Source organism: Danio rerio, chromosome 3 (genome assembly GCF_052040795.2).
Source record: "Danio rerio strain M-AB ecotype USA chromosome 3, GRCz13ab, whole genome shotgun sequence".
NCBI classification, from domain to species: Eukaryota; Metazoa; Chordata; class Actinopteri; order Cypriniformes; family Danionidae; genus Danio; species Danio rerio.
In genome coordinates, this window is record NC_141023.1 from 50,421,558 (window position 1) to 50,435,541 (window position 13,984).

The 13,984-nt window shown below is 36.1% G+C and overlaps 1 protein-coding gene across 17 annotated transcripts in view; it reads right to left on the reverse strand.

Moving 5' to 3' along the window:
* Positions 1-5,710: 5,710 nt before the first annotated feature.
* The window catches only part of arhgap44a (Rho GTPase activating protein 44a), a 153,062-nt gene continuing 144,788 nt past the window's right edge, over positions 5,711-13,984 (reverse strand). For 5 of the 17 annotated variants that reach the window (XM_087245104.1, XM_087245101.1, XM_087245095.1 and 2 more), the window contains one exon: positions 5,736-7,141. In XM_087245104.1, coding sequence (XP_087101230.1) covers positions 6,984-7,141 — 158 coding nt within the window. In that variant the 3' untranslated portion in view covers positions 5,736-6,983. Of the gene's footprint in view, positions 7,142-8,986; positions 9,736-10,975; positions 12,438-13,984 lie in introns of those variants that run through there. The other 12 variants (XM_087245107.1, XM_087245097.1, XM_087245102.1 and 9 more) reach the window with 6 other exon arrangements.

Here is a 13,984-nt window from a genome sequence, read left to right on the forward strand (position 1 = left end):
GATCTCAGAAAAATCAGCAGAAACCATTTTAAAAAGTCAGTTTTGAAAATCGAATAGGATTTTGTTAGTATATGCCTTGTTATGTTATTAAAGGGTTAGCTAAAAAGCACTTTAACATCAATTCAACCTCAGGTTTTTTTATTTATTTATTATTATTTTTTAATAGGCTCATATTACAACTCCGCTAAAGTTAAACAGTTGAGTTTTACTATTTGTGCACTTTTAGCTTAGCTTAGCATTGATCATTGAATAGGATTAGATCATTAGCATCTTGCTAAAATTGCCAAAGAGTTTTAATAGTTTCTCTATTCATAGCTTGACTCTCCTGCGGTTCCATCTTGTATTAAGAACAATGAATGATTATTCTGTCATAATAAAGTTTGAAAATGATGCAAACTGTTGTGTAGTGAAAATCTTTTTATTTTGTTTTTGAATTAAGTAAACTTTAGGTTCTGCCAATTGCCTATGTGCAGGGGTAGAGGACAGTAAACACTATGCAGGGAACATGTTAATCTCAGCACAGTTACTCTAGGATCTCTTTTCTACATTGTAAAAAATGCTGGGTTCAACTCACTCAATTTGTGAAGGATTTAAGTTAACATTAATTTTTACCAAATTAAGTGGTTTGAACATTCTGTTTTTCAGCTCATTTTAAATAACTAGTTTGTACAAACAGAAGTGTAATGAGTTGGTTATCTAAATAGGTGTTAATTAAAGTTGAATAAAATAAAACAGTGTGTGGGCTGGAGGACCAGGATTGAGAACCACTGATTTATGCTAAGCTAAGCTAAAAGTGCTGTATTTTGACTATATAGGTGCAAAGTCCAAAGCGCATGGCGCAAAAGCATTAAGAGCGTGTCAGAATCCACTTTTGCTATTTTAACGGCGGAACAATCTGTTTTGCGCTGCGGCACATGGTCTAATGGCGTTGAGCTTATTCTCATGATAAGTTATAGGTGTGTTTTGAGAATAAACCAACCAGAGTCTCATCTTTAATTCCCTTTTAGAGTCAGTTGCATCGCGCAACTATGCTATTTACATGGCAGACTTTGTAAGTGGAAAAACTGAGCACTTCACAAGCAAGAAAACGATTAAACAGATCATCTGCTGCGTTAGAATGAGAGAATGAGCCTTTTCATTCTTTACTTTCATTTTCACTCTCTTTCGAGGATAAGGAATGGTGTTGTACACACAGACATCAATTAGCCTACATAATTAATTTAGTTAGCTAAGTGCAAATATTTGTTTCAAAACTATTTCTAAATTCAGTTCTAATTTCCAGCAAACAAATAAATGAACAATAATACCGAAGTGAGGTCAAAAAACTGAGTTATTTCCAAATACAGATGCTATTACTTATATGGTCGGCACAAGCGGGCAAATCTAAGCTTGTTTTTCATAAAACAAATATAAATATGCATACAATAAATAATACCGCTACTAATAATAACATTACACAGGAGCAAATTGTCATGAATAAACTAAAAAAGTCCCCCCCCCCCCCCTCCGAGATGAAGCAGGCATGAACGCAGTGGTTTTTATATTTATATAAAAAATTATAATATTTGTAATATTTTATTGCTTTAATTATTTTTCATTTGTAAAGATATTTGTGTATTGCTGTACATATTGTATGTATGAAGCAATGTTAAGCAAGGCGCACAACTAACATTCTCTGCGCTGGACCTTAGACCTGCTCTCAGCTGGTCTATTGTGCAGTCTATTTTAGTTGGGTGCACATATGAGTGCAAATGCATTTGCTATTTAAACAGCAAGGTGCAAAACGTCAGAACGATATTGCATCGAGCTGAAACTAGCAAGCAACAATTGCGTCGCCGCATTGCACCAGGTGTATGATAGGGCTCAGGGAGATCGGCTAAATGGATTCAGAAATGGTAAAACTCAACTGTTTAACTCAAGAGGAGTTGTAAAATGAACCTATTTTTTTTAATGTAGTGTTCAATTAAGACTTTATTTTTTCATCTTCAGAATACAAATGACTTCATTTTTAATAAAATCTGAGAGATTTTTGTCCCTCTGTTAAAAAGAATATTCATCCAAAATGCTAAACATTCAACAAATGATAAAAAATCCCTATATTTTTGTCATTTGGAAACTACAGTGGGGACTAAATTCTTTAGTGATCAAACCCAAAAACTAGACTGACCTTTGCAGAGGAACATGTTGTGTTGACAGATAACTGGACCAATGGATACTTTAGTGATGGAAGTGAGTTTAATTTATTTGGGTCTAATGGGAAGCATTATTATACTGAATCTCAGACTGGGGAAAGACTGCACCCAAACTGTGTGCAAAGGTCAGGGTAGAAATGACCTTCTGTGGTTTAGCGATCAATTTGGTCTTTTATACAGTTACACGGTCGCACATATAATTACATTGAGTAAATGGAAATTCATTTTTATTCTGAAGATGTGAGCATTGTTTTGAAGTAAATTATACTAGATTTGTGTCCAAAAACTTATAGGGGCCAATGTATTTTTTTTTATAATCTACCAGTTGCTATACAATATAAAGAGTACATTTACATGACAATCATGTACTAAAAACAGCAAGTTTTTCACTTGAATATTAGAAAAGTTTTGTATGAAGGTGGCAACATTTTCAAAACAATTCCTGTTCACTCAGAACCACAAAAATCAATACAAATGTGGGAATATTCATGCCAGGCCAGTAGAGGCCTAAAATCTCTATGCATAAGCACAAACACAGGTATATATTTCCCTACTTCATACTATGTGAAAAACAGTATGTTAGCTGTGTAGCAGTGCGTCCAAACTCATAGTAGGTGCAAATGATTTAAGTTGGCCTTGTGATAATGATAAATGGCAGATGTCGGAAGTATAAATTTCATTTATACTGTTCATATTCATACTATACAGAACACACTTTTCTAATGGTCGTCAAGTAAGTTTAAATTAAAACCTAGATGAGTGTTATGCCATTTCAGACACTCCGACGGTCCACCATCGCTTTGTTTTGCTTTTTGGTTGTCGTGTACTGTTCTTGCTCTTGTCTATTTACTGAACAATTAATATATTTGCACAGGTTGTAAACTTTTCAATATCAGAGAGAGACCTTTTTTAAAATGGCCGAAACACTAAATTTGGCCAAAACCCTAAAAAAGTTCTGCTTTTAGTTAAAGCAATTGTCATGTAAATGTCCCTAAGACTGACACAGTATAGTCTGACAATCTATTTTCTAAATAGATACACAGATTGTGTTGTTGATTAAGGCTGTCATTGATGAGGTCGGCTTAGGGGTTAAAATCTCTCTCGGGAGTAGCTCTATCTGCCACATCTGCATTCATATTTCTACATCTAGTTCATGGCTTACAAAAGTGCAAAAAACTCACTTGCTATGTGAACCTGACAAAAAAGTGTTCAGGGACAAAATAATACTTAGAACATTATCTCTATACAAGATAAATATGGCATGTCACATTTATGAATATATAATTCATATTTGCCTTTACATTTGTCCTCTCGTTGACACTTATCTACACATCTTTATGTACAGTATTGGTATATACAATAAGGGAGAGTGTGGCACTGCGTTTGAAGCACTTTGGAGGGCGTATGGATGTGGAAAGACAACAGAAAATGCAAGGCAGTGCGTTAGAACAGAATCAGTGATTGTTTGGCTGCTAAAAGCCCTGATAGTGAAGGAATAATCACAGAAAAGTATTTGAGTAAAAAAATTGGGTAAGGAATTGACATTTCCAGGGTTCCCACACACATTCGGACCAATGAATAGCCGTGAACAGTTATTAATAAGAATTTTAAAATTAGAAACCCTCACAAAGAGGAAATAATAAGCATGATTAGAATTTAAAATGTCTATGAAACATTTAAAGGGGTCCTATTGTGCGCATTTTACAAGATACAATACGCAAATGATGTATTATACTATGCTGTAAATGCTCATTTTTGTGGTTTGGTAGCAAAAATGTGCTGTTTTTGGTGTGCGTCTCTTTAAAATCCTGCCTACTTTTCATTAGAAAGTAGTGCCTTTACAGCTTGTGCATTAGTTACTCCAGCAACAACAAACGAAACATCTTTAAATATGTTTTTAGAAACATTACGTAAAGCCTTGTCAGTTTAAACTCCTGAAATAAGTACACAGATTACTTATTATGTGTATTAAATGCACTCAAGGTTATGTCAAAAGCACACAGATTCACTTACTATGGTGACGTGTGGATGTTAATGAATGTAAACATTAATTTTGGGAACAAATCATATGTATGTATCAGTATTCCAGGTACAGTAGCAAAGAATTCAGGCCTAGATCTGGTATAAATCTGACACAGTAGGCATTCATCCGGCACTGGTGTACAGCACGTGGTTTGGCAGAGGTGGCACCATCTTGACGGCACACAATACTTGGGCCAGATGTAAAATGTAGTATTTGGCCCAGATGTTAATAATTCATATGCGGGTCATGTAAGTTTGGCCTATTTTGACCCACATTTAAAATTTAGTTTTATTATTTTCAAATAAAGAAAAAAAATTTCTTCGAGAAATTTCTTCGAGAGAAAGCATGCCCATAGCATGCTTTAAGCGCAATTATTCATGGGTTTATCAATTCTGTTGCAGTCATGACACACCAACATATCTGGCCCAGTTCAGGCTCAGTTATGGATTATTAACTTGGCTGAGACTTGGCCCTGATATGGTTCATATTTGCCCCTAGTCTGGAAGCCTGACTTGATCCAGTCATGTGAGATATTTTTCTATGTAGGATATTAGATCTGTGAAAGAGCATTAAAATAAAAGACAACACAATTTCAACACAACTTAACCAAGACCTGACCCTCTGGGGTGGAAATTATTTAAATTTGTAACATTATGACTACAATGACGGCGCTTGAGGAATTACATAAACAGTGCTTACTGATGTACAGAATAACTCCCTTTGGAGTGACCTTGTGCTTTGTTGCTTTCCTGAACATTTCCATGCTCAAATAGTAAAACATTACACACTAAAGGAAGTTTAAACAACTAGAGTGTAAACAACATAATATGACCCCTTTAAAACTCACAGATCATTTTAATCCGTAACTGTGGGAACCTAGGACTTCACATCTTGCTACTGCATTGTATCTTACAGTCTCTTCAAGAAAATTCACTAAAGCAGTTGTTACTGTGTTTTATAATTAGTTTATAATGTGAGTTTCTGAATTGTTTAAGAGTGTTCTTGTGCAGAAAAAAATTATTGACCTTCCGCTAAGATCCGTCTCTCAGTTTATACTATGTAGTTTAGAAATGAATAATTCATAAACCAAACACAGAAATATTGCTTTTAAACACAAACAAACAGTTTCAGCTTTGTCTAAAACTATTTTAATTTGTATTATATATATATATATATATATATATATATATATATATATATATATATATATATATATATATATATATATATATATATATATATATATATATATATAGTAGTCAACATTTAAAGTAAATCAAAAAAGTTCATCTAATATGTCCAAAGTGTATTATTCAATGTACATTTAGTTTTGAGAACAACTTGGATGAAAGATTTTGATCAACATTAAATGTTGACTAGTATATATTTACAGTGTCTAATTAATAGTGTCTAAAATGTGCAGTGAATACTTTTGAAAAGTCTAGATGTGTTTTGTTGTATCATAATTGTTTGTGCCCCAGTAACTTGTGTTTTTGTATTCTTAGATTTATTTTGAAAAGTTACATTTCAAACTACCTACAGTAAAAGTGAAGGACCTACATAGCTCTATATAAGAAAAGAAAACTTGTCTTTAAACTGCAATACTTAGTAAGACCAAGGACTGGTCAGTAGTATTTTAAGGTTAGGATTAGCGAAAGGTCAATTTGACTGATAGAGCAGTGTGTTGTGTAGGTTAGTGTGGTGCGGAGGGCGCGGTCGAACTGCCCGCAACAGTGGAGAGCAGGTTGGGAGGCCAACGGCTGAAAAATTCAGTCAATCAGAGTCATTATTAACACCTGTTTTCTCTCACTCAGCTCCAGGGAGCGTAACCACTGGTGTTGTTCTTCCAAGTTTTGGCATCAGTGTAGTAAAGTTTGTTTGGAGTAAGAAGAAGAAGGCAGGGTCTGAGATGCAGGTAATTCAAATATATTTATTAATTTTTTTTTTTATAAGCAGCACATTCAATAGCGTCTCTCTATCTGCTCGTTTCCCGTTCTCTGCCAGTCATCTCTTGTTTGAAGCATCTCTCTGGCCCAATCACTGAGAGACAACAGATTTTAATAATTACACTGACTGACTTACTTGTTTAGCTGCTCAGTCTCCCAACCTGCTCTCCACTGTTCCAGGCAGTCCAACCATGCCCTCTCCGCCACAGTTAGAAAGATAACTAACAATAGAAAGGAGAGGAAGGAAGAAAAGAAGAAAGAAAGAAAGAAAGAAAGGATGGAAGGAAGGAAGGAAGGAATGAAGGAAGGAAGGAAGGAAAGACTGCAGCATTGCAAAACTAGACTTAAACATGCTATATGCCACCAAGTCATCTATGAAGAGCATGGCATGGACCCTGTAGTGAAAACAAAGCTGTCCCACTCTTATTCAATGAAAGTAGGTCCCAGTTCCGAGCCACCTGCACAAAAAAAGAGTATGAGGTTGCTTTAAAGTCAGCAGACTGCTCCCTATGTGCATTGTATCATAATTGCAGCTCTGATAAGGCAGAAATAAAAACATCCCAACTGAACAAAACCAACAACACAACGACAAAATGAAACAGACAGAATCGTTCAGAGAGAAACAGGAATCGTTACACAAAACCCCAGGTTCCTCCAGTGGCAATTTGAACGAATTCCATTCTGTTGCTTTTTTATATGGCACCTGTTGTGTGGCTGGCGTCTTATCTAGTCTTTCGTGTAGTATCCATGACTCAGGGTTTGGCCGAGGTGGGGTTCTGATTGGGCCTCCAGTTGGGCAATGCTTCTGGGTGGGCTCAGGGGTCATAGCGTGGTGCTCTGGCCCTCCTCCTCGGACACCGAATCCCCCTCCGGAGAGCTGACCGCAGCAAGGGAGCTCCGACATGGGACCACCCTGAACTCGTCCAACAGGCTGTCCAGGTTGACGTTGATGGAGGGAATTTCCAAACTGAAGAAATCTGCTGTAGAATCATGGGAAATGGGAGCAATGGCCACGACAAGACAGATTCACAGTAAAACAGAGAGAAACGATGAAATGGCGACGATGAGGATGTTGAAAGACATAAAGAGAGAAAAGGCAAAAACAAAAAAGCTATTTCAGTTTTCAGGCCACTTGCTATAGAGGGAAAAGTCAGCGAAGGGGGTTAAATTGTGTGTTGCAGAAGGAGAGGGGCAGATCAGACTGTTTCCTGGCATTTTACACAGAGATTCTGTCACACTGAGCCTTTGGGGAGGAAGGAGAAATATTGGTTTCGTTTGCTATAAAGCCTTCAGTACTCACTACTCTTTCCTCATTGCAACAAGTACAAAGTAGTACATATATAGTTCACCACAATCAGTGTTGGGGAATGTTACAGTAAGTCAGTGCTACCGTTTACTTAAAGTAACGTGATACTTTAGTTGCTTCTCTCACAATCAGCAATGTCTATCTTCTTTAAAACTGTGGTTTCCTGCTTGGGTTGCAGATGTAGAAAGTTTGAGGTATTTTTACTGTGAAAAAGTATTTGTCCCTGTACATTAATAACCCACAAAAACAAACATAACATGAAACTATATGTTCATAGATGTCACATAAAAACTGCATTAGAGTGTTGCACAGGAAATACAATCATTGAAAACAATGCTACTATATTTGTAACATACATGTTCATAAATTTAAGTTGCCTTAAAGTAGACAAACAGTCTACTTGTCTAGGGGCATTTTGAGGCAAAGTTGTAACTTGTTACATGTTACTTTAACATACTGTATGATGTTACCAGTTACATGTAATTACGCAACAAACATTTTTTTTTTTCAATATGTCTAATAGATGTTTAAACATGCAGTAGCCTTCTTGGCTAAAACAAGGCTAAATTTAGGCTGTCAGTGAAAAATGTAATAGATGTCTAAAGACCATAACTAGACTAGTCATTAAATAAACAGAAATGAATGACTACACATATAGGCCACATTTACACTGCATTGTTCAAGTGACTCAATTCCGATTTTGTTCTCCCATATGGCACAGATCGGATGTGGCCCATGTACATGTTAGAAGGAACAAATCACATGGATTCCGATTTACTCAAATCCGATTCAGGCCTTGTTCAAATGTGGACATTTATCCGATATGAATCGGATTAGTGTTCTCGTGTCTGCAGTGTAAGCAGGTAGATCGGATTTTCACCTGTCAATGCGAGTCACGCGTTATTAAAAACCGTAGCGAATGACGTCAAGTCTGACGCTTTCATTTCAGAACAGACTTCAGCAGAGTCCCAAACCTTAAATATCATACAGGAGGACTTAAAAAAGCTTTCATATTGTCATATAGCACAGGTATTTAAGTATGTTAACGAGAGCGAGAGTGCGCAATGTCTGCCACGTAACCAATATAAACTAATATAAAACTAGTGCATACATCACGTGCATTAATCACGCCATGGACATTACATTAAGATGCCTAAAGATTTAAAAAAGCCTATATATCAAAATGAGATGGACAAATGAAAACCGTCCAGTCATAAACTATGGTAAAACAGCTTGTCAAAAGCTTTGAACAGATTACATGCATGAATAGAAAAAAATTTAATTTATTAAATTTAATTATCAGCTGTTAGTCAGCGCCCACTCTTTATTTTTTCCTGGTCATTGCTCCTTTGCCGTGTGCAGTGTAAATGCAGACGATCGGATATGAGACACTTTTAAAAGATGATGTAAGCAGGTCATCAAAAATTCGGATGCAGTCACAAAATCAGAATGTCACATCTGTTGCAGTGCCCTAGTTTGGACATTTGAGGGCACTAGTTTGTTTTGTAGTTTCACTTCATTTCCCATAATCCTGTGTATTACCGATTGTTATGTTACAGCTGTTTCGTGTTTGTTAATTTAGTCCTGTCTTTATAAACCCTCTTGTACTATGTTTTAATGGCTTGTTAGTTCCTCACGTCTGGTATGTTTGTCTGGTTATCTAGTTTTTTTGTATTACGATTATTCTTGGATTCCTGTTTGTGTTCATTTTTGTTAGCACTTGTTAGCACTCCTACCCTGTCCTTGTATTTACCCGTTTTTGGATTTTTGCCAGTTCCTTCATCTGGTCGTCTAGTTTTTTGTATCTTGCTTATAGTTCTGTGCAAGATTTGGAAGCCTTTGTCTCTTGGAAATCTGTCTTTTTGGATACCTTTGTCTTTTTGTTAATAAATTGCTGCACTTGGATTTTAAGGTAAATACAAGGACAGGGTAGGAGTGCTAATAAGTGCTAAAAAAAATGAACACAAACAGGAATCCAAGAATAATCGTAATGCAAAAAACTAGATAACCAGACAACCATACCAGACGTGAGGAACTAACAAAATCCTAAGGCCACTAAAACGGAGGACAAGAGGGTTTATAAAGACAGGACTAAATTAACTAACACGAAACAGCTGTAACATAACAATCAGTAATACACAGGATTATGGGAAATGAAGTGAAACTACAAAACAAACTAGTGCCCTCAAATGTCCAAACTAGGGCACTGCAACAGATGTTACACAGAATTGACCATTAAGATCTGCAGTGTAAATGCAGCCATAAAGTCTGTCGGTAACACTTTATATTAACTACACATTATAAACCATTTATTAAGCATTAGCAAATAGTGTATTCATTATCCGTTAAGCATTAACTCTACATTAATAAACGTTAGTAAGCAGTTTATAACTGCAGCTACAAATGCTCTATTCTTGACTTATAACCACATTTAAAATGTGCTTAATAGTTGTATTTTCATACTTAGTAAATGATTTATTTTTAATTACTAAATTAAGTATCGCATTATTTACAAACCAGTTGTATTTAAAAGTAGTTGAGGGTTTTTAGGATCATTCAGAATGAGTTAGTAAATAATTAATAAACTATTGAAATTAACGTTTAATGTCTTATTATTCAGGCATATATTAATGGTTACTATGTATGTTAATAAATGCTTTATTAACTCAACTTCACCTAGTTTTGTGACCTAATCTAAAGTAAGGACTATTCATGCTTTATAAATCCTTTATAAATGGCAATAAAAGGCTTAGTTAAATTCTAAACAGGAAAAATGACATTATTCATTCTTATTGAATTAAAGATACACAAATAAAACTGTGCTTCAAATAAAAAATAAATCTTTGCAATCTGATCTAAAATAAAATCACTGTAGAGTTTAAGCATTACATTTAATTACATTGTTTAATTATTATATTATTGTTTTATCCAGTTTTGTTGTATTTTGACACTACTGTTATTCAGCAATGTTTAAACTTTACAGTAATTTTACATTTTAGAAAATATTGCAAAGATTATAGTTCATTTGATTCTGAGCCTTTATTTGTCATTTATAAGGGATTTATAAAGCATAAATAGTCCTCACTTTAGATCAGGTCACAAAACTGCATGAAGTTGAGTTAATAATGCATTTATTAACATATTAGTTGGCTATTAGTATATGCCTAAATAATAAGACATATAAACGTTGATTTCAATAGTTTATTAATCATTTACTAACTCATTTTGAATGATCCTAAAAACCATCAACTACTCCTAAATACAACTGGTTTGTAAATAATGCGATACTTAATTTAGTAATGAAAAATTGATCATTTACTAAGTATAAAAAAACAATTATTAAGCACATTTTAAATGTTGTTATAAGTCAAGAATAGAGCATTTATAGCTGCAGTTATAAACTGCTTACTAACGTTTATTAATGTAGAGTTAGTGCTTAACGGATGAATTCACTAGATGCTAATGCTTAATAAATGATTTATAGTGTGTAGTTATTATAAAGTGTTACCAGTCTGTCTAATCTATTTGATGAGTAGTCTAGTTTCGACCTATTCCTAAATGTCTATTAGATTTTCACCGACAGCTCAAGTTTAGCCTTGTTTTAGCCAAGATGACTATGTTTAGATTGCTGTTGGATGTCTATTAAATAGAAAATTGTTTGCTGGGTCGTTTGAAACATTATATTAAATAAATAATATAAAGTAACACGTTACTTTACTTGATACTTGACAAGTAGTTTTATTATGCGTTTCTTGTAACACGTTACTTGTAACTCACAATATTGTACTCGTAAATGCCAGTTTATACTTCTGCATTGAGCCCATTTGGTCCCATACCCTTCCTTCACCATACCCCAGACATGAACTCTGTCATGCAGAACGAATGTAACTATACGTTGCAACAATGCTTATCGCAAGATCTTTGACTATGAGTATGGGTGGGTACGAGAGCCATAGGAGTGATAGCGAGGCTGGTTTAAAAAATAATGAATCCTGCAGATGGACTTTTGTTTAGGGGTTATTTTATAAATAAAGTTGTTGAACGTTCAACGGTTCCTCCCCATTTTTTCTCTGAATAAATGTGAGTTTAACCGCTACAGTAGCATTGAACCAAACAAGCAATAAAGAAACTCGAAACAGTGAAACATAAAAACCCCACTGCATACAAAAATTTCAGAAGTGTTCTTCTTCTACAGAGCAGCACAGACAGAATGCAGAAGTATAAATGTTTGCAATGCTATGTGCAAGATGGGGTACACTGTTACCTCAATGCAGAAGTATAAATCCAGCTTAAGGCATACTACTTGTAACACGTTGCCCCAACACTGACCACAATGACCGAATTAACACATAGACAACAAGACGGGTGCAAATTGAAGATGTTGTAACATTAAAAACCTTGTCAGTGGACTTTGTGGATTGGTGGACTGTATCTGATTGTGATGACCTCCCCTTTGTAAGAATGAGATGGACGCAGATGAAACAGTCACAGCTGTGAGGTGCAGAAAGTTTCACCATTTCCCTGTGATCAACCCGACTCAAAGAGAGTTTCGTTGGGGTTTACCTGGGACCACCCAATGGGGATATTGGTAAAGGGAATGGATCACAATGTGAGGTCAGGGCCGGAGGCTTTGAGATGAACATCATAAGCGACAACGCTGGTAAATATGTAATGTTACTGGGGAAAATAAGGCCATAAGCCATGCACAGACCAGTCTCACACCATGCACAGACTACACTGACAGAATGAAGAAGCCAAGGACAGCCCCGCGTTTGGAGGAGAATGACAGAGCTGGAGAAGGGAGTGTGTTACGATATGAGACAGAGCAAGGCTACGGTAGGCCCCGGATTCAGCCACAGCACCAGGCCAGACGGTGTGAGATGAGGCTATGGCACGGGCACAGCAGGTTCTGGCTTACCCTAAATGTCCCCCTCACACTCAGCCCACACTCAGTCCCTGGCCTCACACAGCTGCAAGGTGCACAACGATGACAGGGGATAAAAGAGTCATACATCAATCAGTGCTCAGGAGAATGACTGACAGACATGCCTCAAATGAGAGAACATACAATCAGTGCCATAAAGCGTGCCACTAAAATGATACAAAGACCACAGGACCTAACTCTTGAGAAACTTACACTGAAGCTGACACAATAACTAGGGCTCATTCTGAACTTTGAGGGTGAAGTGTGCAATTTTTGGCAGGATCATTTACTTTAGTTTGCGTTAGTGTCGCATTGAGTAAAGTGTATTAAATTAATATCACGCAATAAAGTTTGAAATATAGTGTAGCCAACATTAGAGTTTAGTTTTGTGTTGCTTAGGTGCAGTTTCATGTTAAGTAGTTACAATGAATAAAATTGGCATGCACTTTTATTGGTAATGTGCCATTTGGGTTGGGGGGTCCCTCCAAAGATTTTTTATAGAGTATCCCCTTTCCAAGGGAAAGTCTATACACACCACTGCTCGTCTAGTTTTGGCAACATATAGTGTAACATTGAATTCAACTTGAGAATCAAACAGCTTTGTTTTAGAATAGGCGGATAAATGGAAATTTATTGAATGGGCTGGTTGGGAAGTCTTGTCCAAGAAGACGCAAGACTTCATCTCGTAGGTAAGGGTGGAAGCTTTAGAAAACCCACCCCCGATGCAGGTTGCGGAAGAGGTAAGGGATTTAAGAGGTATGGTATGAGTTTAGAGGGAAATGGGTGGGAGGGAGCAAGAATTTAGATGTCGAGACATGAGCGAGAGTTAAATAGTTTAGAGACATGGAGTTCTATTGAAATAGCTTGATTTCTTTTACAGTGGGGGATGTAATGCTACTTTCAAGCTTAAAAGTTGAATGTAATGCTGGTTAGCCAATTTGGAGTTGACAAAGTGCCTAACAAGCTTTCATGTTACTAATTTGGGTTTCATGTCATTCCGATTGTGTGGAATGAAAATCAAGTCAGTATGTTCACTGTCAAGGAAAAAGCCACAACCAATGCTTGTGAAACTTTGTTGCAAGTTGTTTGAGAGATGTGAGTAATAGTTATGAGGTTTGAGAAGAGAAGCATGGAATGAATATTAAATGGGCTGGTTTGGGGATGCAGGTTGCGGAAGAGAAAAGGAATTTTAAAAGGTATAGGTGGGTGGGTGGGCGATTGTAGAGAATTAATGGATGAGTTAAAAGAGAAATGAGTGATTGGGCACAAGAATCTAAATGTCGAGACATGAGCGTGAGTTAAATGGTTTAGGAAGGGTTAACTTCCCTTAAATAATAGATGAGGAAAGTTGATTGGTTTAGGCTTGGCCACGCTACTAAACTTTTGTTAATTAATAAACTCCATTTATTTATTTTCAACAATTGTTTGCCACTTTTATGGGTTTTCTATGCAGTTTGACTAAACTAAAGAGAGTAAACTCAGTGACTGTTGTGTTTTGGCTCAAATAAAGTCATAGACTTGATGCAATACTACCTGCTTGTTTTTGCAGAAAGGTTGGTGGAAAACCATTATGGAAACATTTCCACCGGTGGT